Source organism: Sturnira hondurensis, unplaced genomic scaffold (assembly GCF_014824575.4).
Source record: "Sturnira hondurensis isolate 20B ecotype Veracruz unplaced genomic scaffold, ASM1482457v3 Scaffold0018097, whole genome shotgun sequence".
NCBI lineage: Eukaryota > Metazoa > Chordata > Mammalia > Chiroptera > Phyllostomidae > Sturnira > Sturnira hondurensis.
Window position 1 is genome coordinate 690,564 of NW_028090728.1, and position 25,434 is coordinate 715,997.

At 43.2% G+C, this 25,434-nt stretch overlaps 1 protein-coding gene and 1 pseudogene across 3 annotated transcripts in view; one reads left to right on the top strand and one right to left on the bottom strand.

Annotated features, from left to right (window-relative positions):
- PIGL (phosphatidylinositol glycan anchor biosynthesis class L) overlaps positions 1–24,065 on the top strand; it is an 82,559-nt gene extending 58,494 nt beyond the window's left edge. Inside the window, exons 5-9 of one of the 3 annotated variants that reach the window (XM_037068891.1) lie at positions 1,855–1,886; positions 3,353–3,486; positions 11,559–11,685; positions 14,490–14,492; positions 15,461–15,729. In XM_037068891.1, the coding sequence (XP_036924786.1) occupies positions 1,855–1,886; positions 3,353–3,486; positions 11,559–11,657 (265 nt within the window). In that variant the 3' untranslated portion in view covers positions 11,658–11,685; positions 14,490–14,492; positions 15,461–15,729. Of the gene's footprint in view, positions 1–1,854; positions 1,887–3,352; positions 3,487–11,558; positions 12,390–14,489; positions 14,493–15,460; positions 15,730–21,945 lie in introns of those variants that run through there. The other 2 variants (XM_037068892.1, XM_037068890.1) reach the window with 2 other exon arrangements.
- LOC119002749 (torsin-1B-like) lies at positions 16,086–18,865 on the bottom strand (annotated as a pseudogene).
- Positions 24,066–25,434: the final 1,369 nt, after the last annotated feature.

The following is a 25,434-nucleotide window of genomic DNA, read 5'->3' on the forward strand; positions in this document are numbered from 1 at the left end:
CAAGATAGTATCCAGTATATAATCAGTACTGTGTCCTTGTCCACTCTTTCCCAGGAATCTTTCTGGCCCTTTCTTTTGTTTTCTTCTTGCCATACATAGTCACTTGTGGAAGCTACCAGAAAAACCAAAAAAGTCTCACAGGTGGGGAGACCCTGGGGAAGGGACAGGACCACACAGCAGTTATGTAAATTACAGGATACACTTCCTAAGACAGGCAGCCCCAGGATGGGAGTCCACGCCCAGACCCCCAGACCCAGAGCAGTCTCAGTGTCACTGCTCCTGGTGCCCACCTTGATGGCAGACCCTGAGCCCCCGGTCTACCTGCTGCTCTGCTCCGTGGGCCTCTCTACCTGTCCCCTAATGCTGCCACCTGTAGCTACATGAGCCCCTCAGTTCCAATCAGAAATGCTGAGAAAATAAGCTTTGTCTTCTGAACTTCCCTTCTTTCTCATTTCTGGGCCCATGTTCCATTTGTGGCTGGAGGACCCTCTTCAGTCAGGGCTAGCCCCCAACCCCAGGCGCTAATGCTCCTCTGAGCGGATGATGAGTCCTCTCCACTTTCATCCTTCTGTCCTTCTCCCTGCCTTCTACTCCCACCAACCTATGAAAATTGTTGTCTCCACTGTCACCACCTGGCTGCTAAACTCCCTAGGTTTATTTCAGTCCTCTGCTGTCTTGAAGGTTTTTATGGCATTTGACCTTGCCTGTCACTCACTAAAATGTTGCTTTGACCTGGTCGAGCCAGCTGATCCTCCCTCTTGTGGCCCCTCTGGCCCCTCTAGCTACTCCTCAGCCTCTTCCCAGCTTCCTCCCACCACAAGCCCTTCTGTGCCCTGTTCCTGAGCTGCCCGCCCCAGTACCAGCTCCTTCCAGTGCAGGTCCCTCCCTCCGAAGCACTGTGTGACTGCACAGATGTACATCTCCAGTGCACGGTCTGCCCTGCCTTCCCAGCCCTGTGCCTGGAGATCCTGAGTACCTCCAACTCAGGGTTTCCCCAGAGCTCTGTCCAGCCTGCAGAATGAGTTGCTTCTGTTCTCAGGGCTCTGCTAGGAGGTCAGGCCCACAGTTTATCAATTCCCTCTCAACTTCTCTTCCTTTACATCTGCTCCCAAGAACGCTTTTTTGTATGCACAGATGTGTGTGGGTGTTGGACTCACCTCCCTCATCCTCTTATGGTGGGAGAACAGGGTGGCGGATGGTGTCAATTGTCAGAGGTGGGAGTAGGGTGGGTCAAAAAGGGGAAAAGGAACTATCAGGGAAGAAATGTCAATTTTTAAAAATATTCTCCCACCATATCATATTACAACTTCAAAAGAGGAGGAGCCTCGAGTCTACTGCAGTCACTGTCATCTCTCCCAGGCAAAGCCCTAGCCTGGGGGCACTTGATAAGCTGTGGCCAGCCTTCACATTGGCTGTCCTTGTGTAAGGTGCCCACCCCGGTCCCTTCAGCTGTAGCCAAGGCAGGGAATCCCATAAGTCTACATGGCAATTTATGCAAAAGAAACTACTTAGGCCCTGGCTGTAGCTTAGTGGATTGAGCGTGGGCCTGCAAACCAGAGGATCAAGGTTCAATTCCCAGTCAGGGCACATGCCTGGGCTGCAGGCCAGTTCCCAGCAGGGGACCCACAAGAGGCAACCACACATTGATATTTCTCTCCCGCTCTCCTTCTCTTCCCCTCCCCTCTAAAGATAAATAAATAAATAAAATCTTTAAAAATTAAAAAAAAGAGAAAGAAACTACTTAGAAATATACTTGGAGGGACTGTGGGGTGTGGCAGGCCTTTCTCTGAGGGCTCTTCCTGTTACCTGCAAAAGGGATCTTACTCCTCTCTGTCTTGTCCTTTCCTTCTCCAGGAGTCTACACTGGGAAGGGAGGTTACCTGAAGGTAAGGCCTCTCCCTTGTCCCAAAGGCTGCTAGATAAGGTAAAGCCATGGTCTGCTAGAAAAATTAGTGTGAAATTTGTAAATATGTATGCAGAGCTGCCCTAGGCCAAGCAGAGGTAAGGTTGGGGTAGGGAAGACTGGCCACCCTCTTCCAGATTCGGCTGTGTGTTTCTGTCAGTGTGGGTCCCCCGGTCCCCAAATCAGTTTGTATCCATTGAGAAGTGCCCTGCCAGCCAGGCAGCCTCCAAGTGCAGGGGGAGATTGAAGCTGTTCATGCGGGTTCTCCAGAGAAACAACCAACAGAACCAATAGGGGATTCTTTATTTACTGCTTTACTATAAGGACTTGGCTTGTGCAATTATGGAGACTGAGAAGTCCCATGATCTAGCTGCCTCTAAGCTGGAGACCCAGGAAAGTTGGTAGTGTAATTCAATCTGAGTCCAAAGGTCTGAGAAGCAGGGCAGCCAATGACATAACAGTCTGAGGGCAGGAAATGACCATATCCCAGCTCAATCAGCCAAGGAGAAGTTCTCCCTTCCTCTGCACTGGTCAGGCCCTCAGCTGTCCCAGGAGGCCTCCACTCTGGGGCGGGCAGCCTGCTCTACTAACTCAGATGTGCATCTTGTCCAAAAACAGCCTCACATGCACCCAGAAATGTGTCACCAAATATCTGGGCATCCAGCAGAACAATTGACACAAAAAACCCCACATCAGGCCTTTCCCACTCACCTGCCCAGCTCCCACCGAGCAGGTCCATCCCACCTCTACTGTTCTTTCCCTCTATCTATCCTAACTCACTTCCTGTCCTCTGGTCATTTGCCAGGTTGTAAGTGACTGATGGGTGTTTGATGGGTTAATCTGCTCGAGTTAAAAACTCCTCCTAAGTCAAAGAATGGTGTTTGACTCACTTGCCCACTTATTGTATGACACAGGTGCTTAACCTCACTGAGCTAGTCTCTGGCCTGTTAGTGGGGATATATCACCCCCACAGGGATGGTACGAAGATGAAAGAATGAAAACATAAGTGGTGTGTGCCTTTTCTGCATGGGCTTACTGAGCTTACCAAGCCGTGAGGCCTTTAGAACAAGTCTAGTTCATTTGACTCGTATATGTCAACCTTGTGAGACATACAGGTCCTGTGCTATCAACATCATTTCACAGATAAGAAAAAGTCTGTCAGTTCTTTTGTGACAGAGCAGGAACCAGGTCTAGAGACAGGTCTCATCCCTTTCCCTTCGCCCTGATGTAGCCAAATCCCAACCTGTAGCAACCTACCTTTCCTTGCTAGGACCTATAGCAGGGAGAGGGCAGTAGGCCAGGTGTTCTGTGGACAAAGAACTGCTTTGGTGGCAAGGAGCAATCCCCGGCCACTGCCCTGCCCTGAGCCCCAGGGGACAGTAGGGTTCTCAGGGGGAGAATCTGTCTATAAGCAATAACATTCTTCCCTTCCTTCTCCCTCCTCACCAGGGTGCAGGGTACTCACCCTTCAGTCTGTGAGCATGCTGCGTAAGTACATCTCCCTTCTGGACCTGCCCTTTTCTCTGCTTCACACCGGTGATGTCCTCTTTGTGCTCACCAGCAAAGAAGCGGCACAGGCCAAGGTGAGGACTGCGCCTTCCTGGACCCCCACTCCAGATATGTAACCCCAACTCCTGGTTCCTCAGAGCCCTGGCTCTGCAGAGGCCCCCACCAAAGACCTTCCACAGAAGTTCATCTTCTGTCCCTGAGTGTTCGTACTGCTGCTATTCCCTGGCAGTCATAGATTTTCAAGAACTTCTACCTTTTTTTGGATTATAAAAATAATACATGCTACCCTGGCTGGGTAGCTCAGTTGGCTAGACCATCCTCCCAAATCCCCAAGGTCAGGACATGTACAAAAAGCAACCAATGAATGCATAAATAAGTGGAACAACAAATCAATGTTTCTGTCTCTCATCAATTTAAAAATACATCTTAATACTATTAATTTCCCTTAAAATATTCCTTTAGCTGCACCTGATAAGTTTTGATACATAGTTCTTCTGTTGTCATTCAATTATAAGCAATTTAGAGTTTCCATTGTGAGTTCTTCTTTATTTTTTTATTGATTTGAGAAAGGAACATGGATTTGTTGTTGTTGCACTTATTGATGCATTCATTGGTTGTTTATTGCATGTGCCCTGACTGGGGATGAAACCCACAACCTTCGTGTATTGGGATGTCACTCTAATCAACTGAGCTACCGGACCAAGGTGTGAGTTCCTTTTTAATCCATGAAATTTTAGGGGTGCATTCATTTTAGAGTTTTCAAATGTGTGTGTATAGTCAATCTTCATTATCCACAGATTTCATATTTGCCTACTTGCTAGAATGTGCTTGTAACCACATGTCAATACTTGCAGTGATTTTATGGTCATTCATAGACATGGGTATTTGCAGAGCAGTGAGGAATTTGGGTCACTGATGCACACATACACACATTCCCAGCTGAGGTTGAAGAAGGTGAACCTCTGCCCTCTTGTTTCAGCTCATCCTATAAGAAAGTATTTTCCTTGGAATATTCAGTGCCACATAGTTCTCACTTTTGTGCTTTTTGTTGGTGAGTTTGCTTTTTAAACTGGACTTTAATTATGGTGCAGAAGTGCTGTCCATTGGTGCTGAGCACAATAAGTCGAAAATGTGCCTTATGGAGAAAATACATGTGTTTTCATGTATTTATATTCATTCATGCATAGTGCTGTTGGCCATGAGTTCAGTGTTGATTAATCAGTAATATATTAAATGAGGTGTCTTTACACAGAAACACATGTAAAACAGTTATGTATTGATCATTTGCTGAAAATGACGTGACCAGAGGCTAAACCTTTATATGCCCTAGGAACACCAATGCAGTGTGGACTAATGCGGGTGTTTACAGTAACTTTACAGAACATGACTACTGTTAATAATGAGAATTGTATATCACATGTGATAATCATATATTAATATATATGATTATGATCATACATGATTATTATATGAGAATATATGCAATCTTGTTATTGCTGGTTCATAATTTAATTGCTTTCTAGTCAGTAAATGTGCCTTATGTAATAGTGATCTTTAAAGATTTATTGAAATTTAGCATGTTCGGACTACTGACAGGTCAACCCTGCCCCACTCTGTTACTGTACTTTAGAATATTATTGTTGATACATATTGATTCCTGGCCCTTTATTGTTGTTCTTTTTTAATTGACTGGAGACAGAGAGAGAGAAATATCAATTTGTTTTTCCACTCTTATGCATTCATTCGTTGCCTCTTGTGTGGTCCCTGATTGGGGATCAAACCCTCACCCTTGCTGTACTGAAATGACACTTTAACCAACTTTAATCACACAGCTAGGGCCTCCGTTGTTTCTTATACTCCACACTTTCTCTCTAGGTTCACTTTTCTTTGTGCTGATGCATATGCTTTAGCAATTTTTTAAAGTATATGTGCTGCCAAAGTGAGCACTTCTTTGGCAATTCTTGTGTGTGTGTGAGTGTGTGTGTGTATGTGTGTGTGTGTGTGTTGCATTTGTTTGTTTGTTTGTTTGTTTTAATTGCTGTTCAAGTAGTTTTCTTTTACTCCTGTCCCAGCCCACCCCCCCAGTGCTCCCCACCTCCCTCCCTTTTCCACCCCCCTTAGTTGTTCTCCATGTGTCCTCTATACTTGTTCCTGTAAACCCTTCCCTTTTTCCTCTGGAATTCTCTTCCCTCTGGTCACTGTCAGCCTTTTCTCTATTTCAATGTCTATGGTTATATTTGCTTGCTTGCTTGTTTTGTTCTTTAGGTTCCTGTTAAAGGTGAGATCATATGATATTTGACTTTCACAACCTGGCTTATTTCACTCAGCATAATGCTTTCCAGTTCCATCCATGCTGTTGCAAAGGGTAGGAGCTCCTTCTTTCTTTCTGCTGCATAGAATTCCATTGTGTAAATGTACCATGGTTTTTTTATCCATTCATTTACTGATGGGCATCTAGGTTGCTTCCAGCTCTTGGCTATTGTAAATTGTGCTGCTATGAACATTGGGGTGCATAGGTTCTTTTGGATTGGTGTTTCAGAGTTCTTAGGATATAATCCTAGCAGTGGAATTGCTCAATCAAAAGACAGATACAGCCCTGGCTGGTGTAGCTCAGTGGATTGAGTGCGGGCCTGCGAACCACATGATCGCGGTTCAATTCCCAGTCAGGGCACATACCTGGGTTGCAGGCCAGTTCCCGGTTCCCTGCAGGGGACTCATGAGAGGCAACCATACATTGATGTTTCTCTCTCTCTCTCTCTCTCTCTCTCTCTCTCTCTCTCTCTCCTTCCCTTCCCCTCTAAGATAAATAAATAAAATCTTTAAAAAAAAAAGATACATTTTTACTTTTCTTAGAAAATTCCATACTGTTTTCCCTAGTGGTTGTACCAGTCTGCAATCCCACCAACTAGTAAACTAGGGTCCCCTTTTCTCCACAACCTCTCCAGCCCTTGTTTGTTTCTTTGTTTATGATAGCCATTCTGACTGGTGTAAAGTGGTATCTCATTGTGGTTTTAATTTGCATCTCTCTGATAGCTAGCGGCGATATTGAGCATGTTTTCATGTGTCTCTGGATCCTCTGTATGTCCTCCTTGGAGAAGTGTCTGTTCAAGTCCTTTGCCCATTTTTTAATTGGGTTGCTCATCTTCTTTGAGTGGAGTTGAATGAGTTCTTTGTATATTTTGGAGATCAAACTTTTGTCTGAGGTATCATTGGCAAATGTTTTCCCAAGCTGTTGCTTCTCTTTTTATCTTGATACTGTTTTCCTTAGCCATGCAGAAGCTTTTAAGTTTGATAAGATCCCATTTGTTTATTCTTTCCTTTATGTCCCTTGCTCTAGGGGACGTATCAGTAAAAATACTGCTGCATGGAATATCTGAGATTTTCCTGCCAATGTTCTCCTCTAGTGCTGTAATGGTTTCACGGTTTATATTTAAGTCTTATCCACCTTGAATTTATTTTTGTGTATGGTGTTAGTTGGTGCTCAAGTTTCATTTTTTTGCATGTAACTGTCCAATTTTCCCAATACCATTTGTTGAAAAGGCTATTTTTACTCCATTTTATATTGCTGCCCCCTTTGTCGAATATTAATTGACCATAGAGACTTGGGTTTATTTCTGGGCTCTCTGTTCTGTTCCATTGGTCCATGTGCCTGTTTTTATGCCAGTACCAGGCTGTTTTGATTACAGTGGCCTTGTAATACAGTTTGGTATCAGGTATCATGATCTCTCCTACTTTGCTCTTCTTTCTCAAAATTGCAGCAGCTATTCGGGGTTGTTTATGGTTCCATACAAATTTTTGAAGTGTTTGTTCTATGTCTGTGAAATATACCATTGGTACTTTAATAGGTATTGCATTGAATCTGTAAATTGCTTTGAGTAGTGTGGACATTTTGATGATGTTAATTCTTCTGATCCATGAACACAGTATGTGTTTCCATTTGTTTGTGTCTTCCTTGATTTCTTTCTTCAGTATTGTGTAGTTTTCTGCATGCTGGTCTTTTACCTCCTTATTTAGGTTTATTCCTAGGTATTTTATTTTTCTTTTTGCTATATCAAATGGGATTTTTTTTTATTTCTCTTTCTGCTGTTTCATTATTGGTATACCAAAATGCCTTTGATTTCTGGATATTGACTTTGTATCCTGCTGTTTTGCCAAATTCATTTATTAGGTCGAGCAGTTTTTTGGTAGAGGCTATAGGATTTTCTATGTACACTATCGTGTCATCTGCAAACAATGAGTTTTGTTTCTTCCTTTCTGATTTAGATACCTTTTACTTCCTCTTTTTGTCTGATTGTTATGGCTAAAACTTCCAATACTATATTGAATAGAAGTGGTGAAAGTGGACAACCTTGTCTTGTTCCTGATCTTAGTAGAAAAGATTTGAGTTTTTGCCCATTCAGTATGATATTGGCTATAGGTCTCTCATATATGGCCTCTATTATGTTGAGGAATGCGCCCTCTACTCCAACTTTGCTGAGTGTTTTTATCATAAATGGGTGCTATGCCTTATCAAATGCTTTTTCCACATCTATTGATATGATCATGTGATTTTTATCTTTGCTTTTGTTTATATTACATTTACTGATTTGTGAATATTGAACCATCCTTGCGTCCCTGGGATGAATCCCACTTGGTCATGGTGTATGATCTTTTTGATGTATTGTTGGATGTGGTTTGCCAATATTTTGTAGAGGATTTTAGCGTCTATGTTCATCAGCGATATTGGCCTGAAGTTTTCTTTTTTTTTTTAAGATTTTATTATTCATTTATTTATCTTCAGAGGGGAAGGAGAGGGAGAGAAACATCAATGTATGGTTGCCTTTCATGCGTCCCCTGCTGGGAGTTGGCCTGCGGGAACTGGCCTGCAACCCAGGCATGTGCCCTGACTGGGAATCGAACCGCGATCCACTGGTTCACAGGCCCCCGCTCAATCCACTGAGCTGCACCAGCCAGGGCTAAAGTTTTCTTTGTTTGTTGTGTCTTTATCTGGTTTTGGGATTATGATGATGCTGGCTTCATAAAAATAGTTTGGGAGTTTTCCATCCTTTTGGATTTTTTTGAATAGTCTGTGAAGGATAGGGGTTAGCTCTTCCTTAAATGCTTTGTAGAATTCTCCTGTGAAACCATCTGGTCCAGGGCTTTTGTGTGTTAGGAGTTTTTTTATTACTGTTTCAATTTCATCTGCTGTTATTGGTCTGTTCAGGCTTTCTGCTTCTTCACAACACAACTACACAACACTGAAGAAAGAAATCAAGGAAGACACAAACAAATGGAAACACATACTGTGTTCATGGATCAGAAGAATTAACATCATCAAAATGTCCACACTACTCAAAGCAATTTACAGATTCAATGCAATACCTATTAAAGTACCAATGGTATATTTCACAGACATAGAACAAACACTTCAAAAATTTGTATGGAACCATAAACAACCCCGAATAGCTGCTGCAATTTTGAGAAAGAAGAGCAAAGTAGGAGAGATCATGATACCTGATACCAAACTGTATTACAAGGCCACTGTAATCAAAACAGCCTGGTACTGGCATAAAAACAGGCACATGGACCAATGGAACAGAACAGAGAGCCCAGAAATAAACCCAAGTCTCTATGGTCAATTAATATTCTATGGTCTTAGTTTTGACGCAGCCTTATCTTTTTTGTATTCTCTTAGCACTTTTCTCTTTTATTGCTGTGTGTTTGGAACAGGAAGCATACATTATTGCTTCATCACAGTAGCTGTCAGGTGGATGCCACCCAAATACCCACGATAGGTGCATGGTTAAAGAAAATGTGGTAGATACCTACAAGGAATTTCAGCCTTAACAAAAGGAAGGAAATCTTGTCACATGCTACAACATATATGAACCTTGAGGACATTATCCTAAGTGAACTAAGCCAGTCATAAAATGACAAATACTATGTGATTCTACTTCTAGGGGATATCTTTACTAGCCAAAATCATGGAAAGACCAGGTAGAAGGGTGGTTGCTAGGGGATAGGGGAGGAAATGGGTAGTTGTTCAATGAGTATAGAGTTTTCTTTTTGCAAGATGAAAAAGTTCTGAAGATCAGTCACACAACAATGTAGCTGTGGTTAATGCCACTGCACTGATGATCAAATTTGGAGCATTTATTTATTATTGGAGCATTAAATGAAATAGGTGTGTAAACTGGTATAACCTTTCTGGGAAGTAATAGTAATAAATGTCATAAATCTCAGAAACTGTTGATATTCTTGATACACTAAGTGAAAACAAATAGGTTACAGATATATATATATATACACACATACACATTTTATACACATATACACATGAAAAAAGCCAAAAAACATTTAAAAATTGTCAATGTTGATTATCTCTGGGTGGTAGGATTCTAAGTGAGTTTAATTTTTTCCTTCAATTTCTCAAACTTTATAAAATAATCATTATTCTTTTGTATAATATAATATCTACATACTTACTCTGACCTAATAACTTTTATCTTTAGAGTTTTATCCTAAAAAAAATGAACAGAGGTGTGTCCAGAGATTTATGGGCAAGATGCTCATACTATTTTCTGTGATAGCCAAAAAAGGAACTAATAATCATCAGGGGAGTGATAAAGTATTGTATAACCAGTAAAAATCATAGTTTGAAAGACATGTAATACAAATGCTAAAGTGGAGAGGGGGAGTAGATACAATTTTGATATTATGTAGTATTCCCCTGGAAAATTTGAACAAAAAGTAATAGAAGCCCCAGCTGGTGTAGCTCAGTGGATTGAGCATGGGCCTGCGAATCAAAGGATCACAGTTCAATTCCCAGTAAGGGCACATGCCTGGGTTGCAGGCTGTTCCCAGCAGGGGATGCACAAGAGGCAACCATACATTGATATTTCTCTCCCTCTCTCCTTCCCTTCCCCTCTAAAGATAAATAAATAAAATCTTTTTAAAAAGCAATAGAAAAATTAAGTTTGTAAAAATCCAAATTGGCAATAAATTTATAATTCCTGTAAGTGCTCATCTTATTGAATGGATGCTGAAAAGTCATTGAAAGATTGAGGGGATCCAACACTTGGGTAGCATGATGTGGAAATTCTTATAGCTTGGAAACTCTTATAGATACAAAAAAAACCAGTATTTTTGAACCTCATCAGTTTGCTGAAGGTTTTTCTACAATGAATATTTTATTTTTACTATGGTCTTCAAAATGTTAACATTTTCCTGTGAGTTCATCCATTTGTTTCTGCAAATAACTTTTATTTTAAAAATGTAGTTGAACTTCCTGTTGAAACAATGCTGTATAACATTTTGCATGAATATATCCTGTGGTGATTGTTCCTTTACCATTTGCAGCTTATGGTTATTACAGTTGTACTTACTTACATCTTTAAAGTCATGTGTGTTCCGACAGTAGATATAAAATGAGTTCTCCAGACACAGGTTTGTAATGATATCGACTTAGAGAGGAATATTCATTTTGGTACTTAGAAAAAATAGGCAGGAACCATTTATGCTCATATATGTGTACATGTAAGTAAATCAGTTGCTGTGATCTATTCTGTTTAAAAACTGAACCACAGCACATTTGAATAACAAGATAATAAATGTTTCTTCCACTAGGTGGTAAAGAGAGTCTATACCTACATGCACGATTGTTTTCTCTAACAGAGATTTGTACCTTCGGTACCTACAGAATTCAGAGGATAGTATTTTAGCTTGCTTCCCATAAAATATCCCTGAATGTGTTATATATGTGAAGTATTGGAGCAAAGTGATCAAGAAAGAAGGTGGCTCTGGGTTCAAATGGCAGCTCCACTACCTACTACTACTAGCTGTTTGAGATTGATGAGTTCCCTCATCTATTTTTTTAAGCAATAATAGTGGTACTTAATTCACTGGGTTGTTAAATTGAAATAATGCTGGGGGACTGAGCACTCTAGCAGCCAGTAGCATCATCTGCTGTTATCACAGGGGAGTAAGTAGAGCTGCGGGAGGGGTGGCAGGGGTTGGAGGCCAGTCCAGAGAGTTTTGTGGGTCATAGGAAGAAGCTAGATGAGGCTGGCTACTGCATGAGGTGTGTTACTGAGAGGAAGACATAACTGCAAACAGCAGAAACTGCTCCAGAGCAAGTGTTTCACAGCTGGTTCTCTGACTCTTCCAGAGAGCCATGTCCTGCCACCGCAGCCAGCTCCTCTGGTTTCGCCGGCTCTACGTGCTCTTCTCCCGCTACATGAGAATCAACTCTCTGCACTTTCTCTGAAGTCTGCAAGCCTTTACAGATCCAAGGAGTGAGAAGACTAGGAAGCCCTGGCCCTGGTCTGGAGCTGGCTCTTTTCCCAGGATCAAAGGAGACCCCAGGGTGGGATGACCCCCAGAATTCTGCTCATTAGAGCTGCACCCCCTAATGAAAGGGAGGCCACACAGGCCAGTGGGCTGGCTAAACTTCACTTCTGCCTCTGGGGAGAAAAACAACACCCAAAACCAAATAAACCCAAGGATAATAATAGGTCCCCTGCTAGCTTCTCAAGTTCTTATGGAACACACTATACATGAGAACACAGTGTACTGCAGGCACCTAGCACAGAGCCTGTGCTCATTGTAAAAGTATTCTAAAATCACTTACAGGTGTGATGCAGCCCATTGAAAAAGTTTCCAGAGCAGGCTCACCAAATACATACACACACACACAAGAAAAGTCTGTATTGAATTAATTCAACCATATTTCCATCTTTGTGGCCTGTGTATTAGATTTGAATCTAGAGAAAACCTGCCCTATCTAACACCATGGTCACTGACAGGGCACCCAAGCCCCAATCCCTGTGCTGGGCAGTTTCACACAGAGTTGTGTGATGAGGGCCCTGCCTTCAGGGAACTTACAATCAAATATTAAGCTCTCAACCTTTTGGAAAAAGCAGGAAATAGGAAGAGAAATCGAGATATTTTAAAAAACACACACAGACACTCAAGAACCTGATGTTTTAAAAAAACTGTATTATAGCCCTGGCTGTCATAGCTCAGTGGATTGAGCGTAGGCCTTCGAACCAAAGGATCGTGGTTCAATTCCCAGTCAGGGCACATACCTGGGTTACAGGCCAGTTCCCAGCAGGGGACACACGAGAGGCAACCGTACATTGATATTTCTCTCCCTCTCCTTCCCTTCCTCTCTAAAGAAAAAGAAAAATAAAGTCTTTAAAAAAATAAAAATAAATTGTATTACAAACAAAAGCATTCTGAGAGATCAGGCTTGGACCCTACTCACAGAATCTAACTAATAGTCCAGGGACCTAAGGCAGGGCAGCTCCACAGACTAGTGATCCCAAGCAGGAGGCCAGAATTGCCAGCAAAGTGACCAGAGGCAAGGTGCTTAACCTCTCTCTGCCTCAATTCTCTCATCTGCAAAAAGGGGACAATAATGTGCCAATCTCAAAGGAAATGGTTCCTGAAATCACATAGCAAAGGGTCTGATGTGCATTAAATGCTCAAGAAAGAGGAGCCACAGCTATTCTGAGAACTAAATAGTAAGCAAGCATTAAGCAGAGGGAGTAGCACAAATCAAAGGCCTGATACAGAAAAGACCTTGTGTGCATTGTCCTTGCGTATTCCCTCTGCCTGCAGATGAAGTCCTAAATTTTTGTCTCCATAGTAGCAGGTTAGAGAGCTGCTTCTTGGGTCTCTTCACCCATGCTTGCTTCCTGATTCTGGGGCTTGCCAATGTCTTGAATGCCTCCTAGGGGCTAAATGAGGCTGACAGAGCTATCAGGCCCCTAGGCTGAAATTGAAAATGCAAAACTAGCTATTACCTGTCTACTAAAGATGTGTCAGTAGCTCCTAATGGCCTTCAAGTGAAAGTGACAAAAAATAAGCCACTAACCCTGGTTAGAGTTTGGGGACTTGACTCCTCTCCTGCTACTAGGAAGACAGACACCCACCCGGCCTTTTGGGACAGCAATTCTCAATACATGTTAAGAGCTTTTAAAATTCACATATTCTGACCTAAGGAAATATTCAAAACATCAAAACTGTATATATAATTATCATCACAGTATTATTTAAAATAGAATAATGAGAAAAATCCAGTGATGCAAAGAAAAATGTTCATGATATATTAAATTTTGAAAACCAGGTTAGGAATGCTAAAATTCAACAAGGGTATACATACACACAAAGGTATACAAATAAATATACATATATATAAGGCTATATATCCCTAAGGCCATCTTTCTATAATGAACATTTATAATTTTAAAGTATTTTTGTTGTTCACGAATAGTTTTTTATTGTTTATGCTTTTGTCCCCAATTTCTCTCTCTTTGCCCACCTCCACCAAGCCTCACCTTACCCCTAATCCCCATATCATTGTGTCCATGGGTCCTGCATAAATGTATTTGGGCTAATCCCTTCACCATCTTTCATTGTGTATGGATAGTTTTTATGTGAGAAAGTAACTTTTGATAAAATGTGAAATTTTTAGAAATATATAATCAGTATAATTTTAATTATGTAAAGTACTAGCCATTTATATACTGCTGGTAGACATAAATGGTGTCTACATATTCTTTAGTTCTCAGATTACCTGTGATTCATCTTTCTTGAGCATTTACTGCATGTCAGACCCTTTGCTATGTGCTTTCAGGTACCATCTCAATTGATGCAAAGGACAACTTGGCAATTTCTAGTGAAGTTATATCCTCTGATCCAGCATTTCCACTTCCGGTAATTTACACTGTAGATTTATTTACTCAGGTGCCAAAAGAGGTGTATAAGGGATAGACATTGAAACACTTTATAATAGTAAAATACTGGTCCAGTCCAAATGTCCATCAATTAAGGATTGTCTAAGTATATTGTAGGTAAAACAGTAAAATACCACAAAACTATATTTTAATAAAAATTTGCCATTATTTTATGTTCACTGGGTCAATTCAAGCTCTTGTCTATATCTTGTGGGTTGGGTGGGTGGGGGTTGGGCCACGGTCAGCCATGGCCTTTTCAAGTTCACAAATCAGTAGCAGTGGTCCAAAGGTGGCCAACACATGTTGAGTTTAATGCATCACTGTAAACAGAAAATCGTGTCTCCTGATCAGATACCCAGAAGGTTATAAAAGAAATGTAACTTAGCTCCAATTTGAGCATTTGTTCTACAGAATGTAAGCCTCACCTTGGCATTTTTATTTTTATTATTTTTATTTTCAAACATTTTATTTATCTACTTTTAGAGAGAGAAGAAGGGAAATGAGAAAGAAAGGGAGAGAAACGTCAATGTGTGAGAGATACATCAATCAGTTGCCTCTCTCACGCCCACAGCCAGAGATCCTACAACCCAGGCATGTGTGCTGATCAGGAATGGAACTGGTGACCTCAGTCCAGTGAGCCACACCAGCCACAGTTCACCTTGGCATTTTTAAAGAACTCATTGTGATTCTCTATAAGGCCTTCTATGTCATTAAAGTACTCATCCTACCACATCTGCAGAAAAAGGTTGTCCATTCTCACTATATCTGTAGTGCCATCGAAACTATGAGATAACAAGTTACACTTGCTGGAATCCAATCTGACTTCCAGCCACCAGAGCAGTCCACTCTAGAACTGCCACAGAGGGTGTCATTACTAGATGACACCCAGGACCAGCCACAGCTTCATACTGAACTACTTTGGTCTACGGTTGTGACCATACACTACCATACAGTTGACAGATTTTACCCTTCTTTTTCAGAGTTTCTGATAAAATAGGCAGTTATTCCATTTGTGTCCTTTCCATGTTTTAAAATAAGAAAATCCTATATTTGTATTCTCTAATATTCATAGAAAAAACATTATACAAATGTACACATCCTTGAAAACTCTAGCATTTCTAGTGTACAATATTTCCACTTGTAATATAATTCTACCAGGCAGAATTCTGTAATACCTAAACTGTCACACAATCCCGAAGACACCTTAATTACCCCGGGACTACAATCCCAAACTAGAAAGCGCAGCAATGCAATCAAAAGTGAAGGCAACAGGGAATGCTGAGAATGAAGGAGAGGAGTCCCAAAGTCCCACTTGGCAGCTGCTGGGGAGTCTCCAAATCCACACCCCAGCCACGCCCCGTGCCAAGTCCAGGCAGCCAGAGGGACTCTATGCCAAATACCCAGAATTACTGGAGAGTCCTGAAGGTGTCCCACCAGAGTCGCCAGAAAATGAAACCAGAAAAGTGTTCCTGCTGCTTGACACTACCAGAACCAATTAGTAGAGACAGGATTGAATCTTTATGGGCACTTTAATAAGATGCCGGCAATCTGAAAAGATGGTGGGTTATATACTCTCAAAAACCATCTTAACATCTCACCTCCAGCCGACCTTTTTATTTTTTATTTTAAGATTTTATTTATTTTTAGAGAAAGGGGAAGGAAGAGAGGGAGAGAAACATCAATTGGTTGCCTATCTCATGTCCCCAACTGGGGCTAGGACCTGCAACATGCTAGGACCTGGGGCTAGCATGTGCTCCGACTGGGAATTGAATGGGTGACCTTTCAGTTCTCAGGCTAGTACCCAATCCACTGAGACACACCAGCCAGGGCAAGCCAACCTAAATTTTTATCAGGAGAAGGGGTATGTGAGGGGTTTGGAAAAAAGGTTAACCATAGTGCAGAGGCCATTTTCCTACTATTGTATCTGTTATCAACTGCTCAGGTACCGTCTCTATCCCTTGCAGACCCTCTGGGGCACAAAGGTTGAATTACTCCAGATTGTGCATTCCAGTCTCTGGATTAACAGCTTTCAACATGTATTGATCACTGAAGCTTATCAACTGGCTAAAATCTTTAATTCTTGAGTTCCCCTAGCAAAAGTGATTCCTAAAGGCAACAAGGCCTTAGCCTGCTGAGCTCTGAGATGCCACGTACCCTGGTCAGAAGAGAAGTCAGTAAAAATTCAGTGGTAACTGTACAGGCTTTCAGCCTTTTGTCTTCAGGCTTCAGTCAAAAGGACTTCAGGCTTTTTGTCTTTAGGGTAAAATGTCATTTCCTGTGTCACTCTGGTGATAATATCTTCATCTATGGCAGAACCGTGGGCCCTCATCTCTCTGCCCACACACACCTTCCCATGTGTGTATTTCAGGGGCAGAAAGGGACTAAAGTAATCTTGAGGTTTCTGTCTATCAGTCTGCTGCACCACAGGCCATTGTGCTTATTACTGAAGACTCCAACAGACTGCATGCATTCCAGGTTGTTCAGCTGAATGTCTTCCCACTTTCTTCCTGCCCACCAAAACTCAAGGTCTGTCTTGGTTATGAGGTCCGCACCTGCCATGCTGAGAAAGATGAAGGTCATCTCCCAGTAAGACATGCCTCCAATCTGCTCATAGTATAGCAATGGCTTGATGGCCACCATGATCCCCGGTTCAACTTATACATCTCATCAAATATGAACACAGAGCCTGCATAGGCACTCACATTACCCTGGATCCACCTCTGTAACTGGTCCTGGGACAGTTTTATCTGGTGCTCATCAGAGAACTGCAGAGTCAGTACAAACAGGTGAACCAAGTCACCCTTTAGGCCTTTTAAATGAAGATTTTCAGCCACAATTTGGCTCACAAAATTCTTGCCTGTGCCAGCCCAGCCACGTAAGGAAAGAGTCCATGGTTCTTTGGGGTCTTTATTGCTCTTGAAGCCAGTCAGCATCTTGAGAGTCACCTCTTTGGCCAGATGCTGTCCTAACAGCTTCTGCAATTGCAGCTTGAGGGCTAGACAAAAGGCACAGCTTCCAGGGCTGGTGGCCAAACAGAGGCCCCATCTGCCCTCTCTCCCTCCCCCTACCTGGGGTGAGCTGTGTGCCAGATGTGAATGTCCTCGGAGGCCTGTCCCTTGGCGTCCCTCCCACCCCTCCAGGCAACCCCTAGTACAGGACACGTTGAGCAGCTTCTCCTTGCCACAGCACTCAGCGAAGAGACAGTACAGGGCCAGGTGTTGGTAGGCTAGGTAGAAGGATGGTGAGGGACATGCTGATGGGTTCGATTGCCACCAGGGGGGAGCACCTTTGTAAGAGGGTGCAGCTAGAGGCCCCCCAAAGAAGGATTTGTAATGGGGTCCATAACTCAAGGTGTCCAGGAAATAATAAAAATATGGGATGTCCTCACCCCCACAAGTCTGAACTGGGGGATGGGACACATGGAGCAGGGCCATTGAGAATTGTCTTGCATAGCAACAGTTTTGCTAACCTCTAGAATGGTCATTTAACCTATCTATAACTTTTGATGGGTTTCATAGATATGTTAAATAGCTGTGGCCTTGCTTCGATTTTGAGCCAGGGAGAAGGGAGTGACTTCCAACCAGGATGTAACTGGGAGGCAACTCCCCCCTGTTTACAGAGCCTGCATAAGAGCTTGGAGATGATTGGCTCCACACCACAGGGCCACACCTGCCTGGACTTACTGTGGCAACCCAGAAACGCTGGAAAAATACGGGAAAATGCTGGGGAAAGTAGCAGGTGTAGCCGATTGTGGGAGGAGTCAGAAATGGGGCTGCAGAAGAAGATTGGTGCTGGGGTTTAAACCCAGGTGCAGCAGCCAAGACAAAAAGAATCACAGGGGGCTTTGGGTTTCCCTTTGCCACGCAACGTTAGGAAGTGGGAAAGCAAGATGTAGCAGCGATGCAGAGCTCTCTCTTAGCAGTTTGGAAGAATGCAGGAGAGGTGCTGTGGGAAGGAAGGGGGTGCGAGGACTTGTTGGTGGGCCATGAGAAGGTGCCATGTGGTTTTGGATTAAGAACTGGCAATTCCAGTGACACAGCTGATGGTGCCGGAAACCAAGGGAGGCCTGCCAGCCAAGCACAGATTACTAGGAAGAACCAGGGGCTACCTGAGCCAAAGACTTCTATTTCTTTTCCTGAGACACCGTACCCTGGACCAGGCAAAGTGGGGAAGGAAGCACTGCGTGTGTTTGTGGGTGTTTTTAGGGACTTTGGAGTTTTAATGGAAACATTAAGTCATTACTCTTAAATCTGCATAATTTTTGAATAAATAATTCCTTCTTTTCACAATCTCTAACATGGAGAGCTATAATTCCCTGGTGGCAGGCAAGGCTAACCTAGTACAGGGGGACCCCAGGAGAAGCAGGGGGGTCCATTTGGTAACATTGTGTAACCCCCTTCTCTGATGACCAATCAGGGAAAACCATGGGAGACTACATGTGCAGTAGCTTTAAAGCAATACAACTACTTGTACGCATGTAATAAAAGCCTGCCAAAAATAGCCAGGATGAATCCACCCTATAAGAATAGAATCCCTCCAGCCCATGAGGTCAGTCTCTGCTTGGAGGTGGCCAGCTCCCATGTTCTCTGCTATAAATTCTGTGTGTTAGGTTCAATTCTTTGTCCCAATCCCCAAGAACCTGCTTACCTGTGGCCACCTTGACACCTTGGCCACCAGCAGCAGCCACAGCACCGTGCTGGTGCCATGCTGCCTCAAGCTGCCTGGCTTCTGGCATCTCTATGTTGCAGCCTGCCTCTCCTCTGCACCCTGGGCCCCACCACAAAACTATTTTTTTTTTTTAGAAAAAAAGGCATTGCTGCCCTGGCTGGTGTAGATCAGTGGATTGAGCGTGGGCCTGCGAACCAAAGGATCACAGTTCGATTCCCAGTCAGGGCACATGCCTGGGTTGCAGGCCAGTTCCCAGCAGGGAATACATGAGAGGCAACTATACATTGATATTTCTCTCCCTCTCTCTTTCCCCTCTAAAAGATAAATAAATAAAATATTTTTTTCTTTTTAAAATATATTTTATTGATTATACCATTACAGTTGTTCTATTCCCCACCTTCATTCCCCTCCACCCGCACCCTCCCTCCCCCACTATTCTCCCCCCCTTAGTTTATAACCACGTGTCTCAAGTTCTTTGGATTCTATATTTCCCCCACTATTCTCGCCCTCCCCCCTATCTATTTTCTACCTACCATCTATGCTATTTTCTGTGCCTTCTCCCCCCTTCCCCCCCTCCCACCCCCCTGTTTCTAACCCTCCATGTGTTCTTCATTTCTATGGTTCCACTCCTGATCTAGCTGTCCTCTTGGTTTGCTTTTGTTTTAGGTGTGGTTGTTAATAACTGTGTGTTTGCTGTCCTTCCACTGTTAATATTTTTCATCATCTCTTTCTTATATAAGTCCCTTTAGCATTTCATATAATAAGGGCTTGGTGATGATGAACTCCTTGAACTTGACCTTATCTGAGAAGCACTTTATCTGTCCTTCCATTCTAAATGAAAGTTTTGCTGGATAAAGCAATCTTGGCTGTAGGTCTTTGGATTTCATGACTTGGAATACTTCTTTCCAGCCCCTTCTTGCCTGTAAGGTCTCTTTTGAGAAATCCGCTGACAGTCTGATGGGTACTCCTTTGTAGGTGACTGTCCCCTTATCCCTTGATGCTTCTAGGATTCTCTCCTTCATTTTGGTCTTGGCTAATGTAATTATGATGTGCCTTGGTGTGTTCCTTCTTGGGTCCAACTTCTTTGGCACTCTCTGAGCTTCCTGGATTTCCTGGAAGTCTATTTCCTTTGCCAGACTGGGGAAGTTCTCCTTTATTATTTGTTCAAATACGTTTTCCACTCGTGGCTGTTTCTTTCCCCCTTCTGGTACCCCTATAATTCGGATGTTGGAACGTTTAAAGATGTCCTGGAGGTTCCTAAGCCTCTCCTCATTTTTTTGAATTCTCATTTCTTCATTCCTTTCTGGTGGGATGTTTTGTTCTTCCTTCTGGTCCATTCCATTGATTTGAGTCCCCGTTTCCTTTCCATCACTATTGGTTTCCTGTGCATCTCCCTTCATTTCAATTAGTTTAGCCTTCATATGTTCCTCTAATTTGTGACTTTGTTCCTCTAATTTGTGACTATAATCTACCAGTTCTGTGAGCATCCTGATAAATAGTGTCCTGAATTGTGCTTCTGAGAGGCTGGCAATTTCTTGGTCGCTTAGAGTTATTGGCTCTGGGACTTTGAGTTCTTCTTGCGCCATCTTTCGGGTTGTTCGTGCCTGTTCCATAGCAGGATCAGAGCCCTAAAGTGTTCACTAGAACAGGGCAACTAAGTCACTGGGTTGTGACGTTGTATGTGGGGGCGGGGTCAAAGAGGGACAATGGCTCTCACTGGTATTGCAGAGCAACTATGTCGCTGGGTTGTGACGCTGTATGTGGGGGCAGGGTCAAAGAGGGACTATGGTGTCCTGTGTGCCGCCTGCCGCCACGGCCCTCACCAGTGCAGCAGTTGCTGCTGTCACCGGGCCCACGCATTTCGTCCCACTGCACGCGAGTGTGCCACCGCCGTCAGCCCTCGCCCCCTGGGGCCTGCGTGGTCTGTCTCACTGTGTGCGAATATGCGCCCGTGGTCTGCCCTGCACCCCAACTGGTTCCCGTCTGCCTGCGCACCTGGATCGGGGGCCCTGTCCTGCCCGACCCTGCTCGCTGCTGGCTCCGCCCCTCTTACCGTCCCGTTGAACGGTTAGATGTAGTCGGACTTCCGTATAATTCAATTTTCTGTCCTTTGGTTGTGTCTTTGTTTCTCCAAACCTTTGTTTTATTCAAACTTGGTTGTGGGAGAAGGCACAGTGTTTCCACCTATGCCTCCATCTTGGCGGAAGTCCCCTGGTTTTCTAATAAAATCTTTTTTTAAAAGTAAAAGAAAAAGAAAATAAGGCATTGCATTGATATCTAAGGCATATTACAGAATGGAAAAAGCCAGCTGCAGACAATGTTAATAAATGTAGCCAGCTGTGAAGGAAAACACATCTAATCCCCAAACGCATGTGAGCAGATAGGATGTCTCTGGTAATGGTGCTTTGTCTCTGGAAAGGGGGATTGGGTGGGAGGAGTGTAATGGATACCTTTCATCCTTTTGCATTTTATTCCAAGTGCATATGATGGGGAACTCAAATACTGGAAAATTTTTAGATTCAGGTAATGGCTAATAAGCTTAGAAATCAATGTATATAAAAAGCTGTTGTTTCAGGAACTGAAGGTATGACCCACCCTGACTGCAGGAAAACATAAGCAGTTCCACCTTTGTGCCTCAGGAGGACTGCAGGCAATCAAGATGGTATCTGAACCATTGTATTCCAGTGAGAGACACCCACTGCCAAGGACAGAGATAAAGATTGCTGCAGCTTTTATCTGATTAACTTTTCCCCTGAATCCTAACCCCTTACCTACACTTTTGTTCTCCTCATTAAAAGCGTCAGTTTAAAATGGAATTTAAGGCCGTCTGTTAGGGTCCAAACCCACTGTCTTCTCAGATTACCAACCATCTGAACAAAGTGACCATAAAGATTTATTCCCTGTCTCTGCTTATTGGGTCTGGTAGGTGACAGGCAGCATAAACGCTGGGTTTTCCAGTTTCACAGACATTATTGGTTCAAAAATAGTTTTAAGCCTTAGAGGATTATCTATGGCAATTGCTTCTGGGTAATGGGATTTGATGAGACTTTCTGCTTCTTTTGTTTTCACTGTACATGCTATTTTAAAAAATAAATTAAGTAAAAGTTTGCATGGAAAGTGAAAATAAGCTAACATTTTTATTTACAGATTTGCCTGAAGCTGCAGTTCCTACTGGGAACAGAACTAGGCTGTCCTGGGCGCCTGAAGAGGGGAAGGGACAGCAGCACAGGAGGGAAGGATGTGCTCAGGGCTCTGTAGTGTGTGATTGCGCTTCAGAGTAGGAAAGGTCCCTTCCCTGTGGAATGCAGCCACAGGGACACTTGTCTAGGCCAGAAGCCTCATGAAATTATCGGAAGGAGCCCCTGCTGGGGCAGACGCAGATGCCCAGAGCACAATGGCCTGGGGACAGGTGCACAGGCTATCCTCTCTAGCCCACTTAGCCACACCCTTCTGGAGTTAACAACCTGCAAACTATGTAACAGCCCTGAAGCCTGGAGCAAAGATCAAAAGTTCATGGTTTCCTCAAGGAGCACAGCAGGACAAAAAAGGAAGAAAAGAAATGAAAGACCACATGCAAACAAGATTTCAGTTAACTAAGAATTCCCCGGGGAAGAGCTGTATCCATGTTCCAGAGTCCGGGGATGCCACCTGATTGGGGATGAGGGTTGGGGTACAGCTCCAAATCCCTCAGGTTGGGAGAGTTATTTTCCTACATCAGAGAAGCCTGCCAACAGCCCCTCCCATGGCTTCAGAGCAGGCTGGTGTTTGCAAGTTCTCACCCCTGGCCCAAAAGAGCAGAAACTGGCTGATCTCCCACCTCTCACCAGACACAGTACAAAAGGGGGAACCCTTCCTGAGGAGACTCACAAGGAGGAGAAATTCCACTCTCTGGAGTAGACAGCCCTCACTGAAAGAACAGTTAATGTAAAAGACATCATTAAAAATAATAATGGGGCATTGTTGTAACAGGCAGTGGTCACATTCTCCCAAAATCATGTCAAAATTACAACTAAATTACAGAATTACCATCATTCAGAATTGCCTAACATCTAAGTGCCAAGTCCTATAATTAGGGATTTAAAGAAGAAGCCACATGGAGACTGCAAGGAGGGGCAGAGTAGCAGAATGGGCTGGTTCCACACCAAAATGTGATAGATAAAAATTGGTAAAAACCAGCAGGGATTGAGACTGAGATGGAGGGCTTTGAGAGGCCTGAGGACCATCACTAGGGCAGCAGCTCGAAAGGCACCAGAGACATACAAGGATGAACTGAACTGTCTGACATAAGAATGAGAACTGAAGGGGCAATTTTCTCCCAGACGGAAGTGCTGGCACAGGCCATTGTTCTTTTGCTGAGCCCACCCCACCCCCCGCCCCCGAGCCCGCAGGTGGGTGTCACATATGAGTCTCTATCGGCTAGGCTCACACTGCCATTGGGTATTTTTTGCCATGCCCTGGTGATTCCCTGATACCCTGTGCCAACCAAATTTTAGGCCCACTCAAGCTGTTTCCAGTGGTTTCTCCATACAAACAGCCTTTCTTGGTTATTGCTTCAGACTTTCCTAAAATCTCTCAAACAGCAGCATCTTGCCTTGGCATACCCCATATCTCTGACAAACAGGCCCCAGGCCTGGCACTAGCAACAGCCAACCTTGGATCACATTTTGGCCTTTCCTGTGCACCTCCAAGCACAGCATGAGTAGCAGCCATCTTCAGATTACTCTGTTGTTCACATTGTTCACTCTATTGTTCTGCCAGGTGGCCCCAGACAGAACACGGGTGGCAGCTGACCTTGGCCTGCACCTCCTGTGAGGCCTCAGAGCCAGTGCAACCAGTAGATAGCTTTATACCACATCAAAGCATCACCAACAACCCACACAAGCAACACACTCAAGGGGCAGACTCAGTGGACACCAGAGCCCTGCTGAGTAAGTTCTGCTTTGTGGGGTGGGCCCCAGAACAGCTGATACTCCATGGTGTTTGCAGCCATTCCTTGAAGCTGATTGTCCTGGAGGTAAATCCCTTTTATTAATATGCTAACAGCAATCAAGCCTCAGCTACAACAGGAGGGTGTACAGAGCCCACAGGGAGGTGAGAGAAACACCAGGAATGCCAAGCTTGGGTGAATGGGGAGTCTGCGCCACTGGACCCTATAGGGCACCTACTACATTAGGCCTGTCTAACAAGCCATGGAGAGGTCACAGCTTTACCTAATACATAGAAACAAACACATGGAAACAACCAAAATGAGGAGACAAACAAACATGTCCCAAGTGAAAGAACAGAACAAAACTCTAGAGACAAAAAAAAAAAATGGAGGCAAACAATCTACTAGATGCAGAGTTCAAAATACTGTCTATAAGGATGCTCAATGAACTTAGGAAGACAGTAGATGAACTTAGTGAGAACTTCAACACTATAAAAAAAGGACATGGAAACCATAAAATCCAGTCAGAAATGATGGATAAACTAACTGAAAGGAAGAATACTTTGCAGGGCATCAACAGTAGAATAGATGAAGTAGAGAATCAAATCAGTGATTTGGAATATAAGGAAGCAAAAATATCTCAATCGGAAGAGTAAAAAGAAAAAATAATCCAAGAAAATGAATAAAGTGTAAAGAGCCTCGGGGACAAGTTCAGGTATACCAACATTTGCATCATGAGAGTGGTGAAAGGAGAGAGAGAAAGAAATTGAGAACATATTTGAAAAAAATGATGAAAATTTCCCTAACCTAGTGAAAAAAATAGACATAAAGTTCAGGAAGCACAGAGTCCCAAAAAAGATGAACACAAAGAGACCCACAGGAAGACACATCATAATTAAAATGCAAAAGGTTAAAGACAAAGAAAGAATCTTAAAAGCAGCAAGAGAAAAGCAAGTAGTTACCTATAAGGGAGCTCCCATAAGAGTATCAGCTGATTTCTCAACAGAAACTTTGTAGGCCAGAGAGACTGTCAAGAAATAGTCAAAGTGATGAGAAGAAAGGACTGACAACCAAGATTACCCACCAAAGCTATAAAAAAATATGAACAATAAAATGGCAATAAACATATCAATAAATGAATCTTAAAATAACCCTGCAGAAGTAAGGGAGAAGAAAGAGGAAACAAAGTATAAAATGTAATAAACATAATGGGAATGATATGAAAAGAATAAAGTCAGAATGAGGTGGAATTTTGGTCAAGATGGCAGCATAGGTAAACATGGCTCGCCTCCTCACACAACCACATCATCAAAATTACAACTAAAATATGGAACAACCATCACTCAGGAACATCAGAAATCAAGCTGAATGGAATTGTGAAAACTACAAACTAAAGAAACAACATCCATCTAGACTGGAGAAAGGGCAGAGGAGCAGAACAAGTTGGTTCCACATCCAAGTGTGGTGGATAAAATTTCAGGAGGAACATCTCAGGAGCAAGGAGTCCCAGCCCCATACCAGGTCCCCCAGCCCAGGATTCCAGTGCCAGGAAGATAAATCCCCATAACTTCTGGCTGCAGAAACCAGCAGGGATTAAGTCAGTGGGAGAAACTGCCAGTCTCAAGCAGTTCCTCTTATAAAAACCCCACACAGACTTACTCAGATTCATTCCCTCAGAGCTCCAGCACCAGAATAGCAGCTTGAAAGGT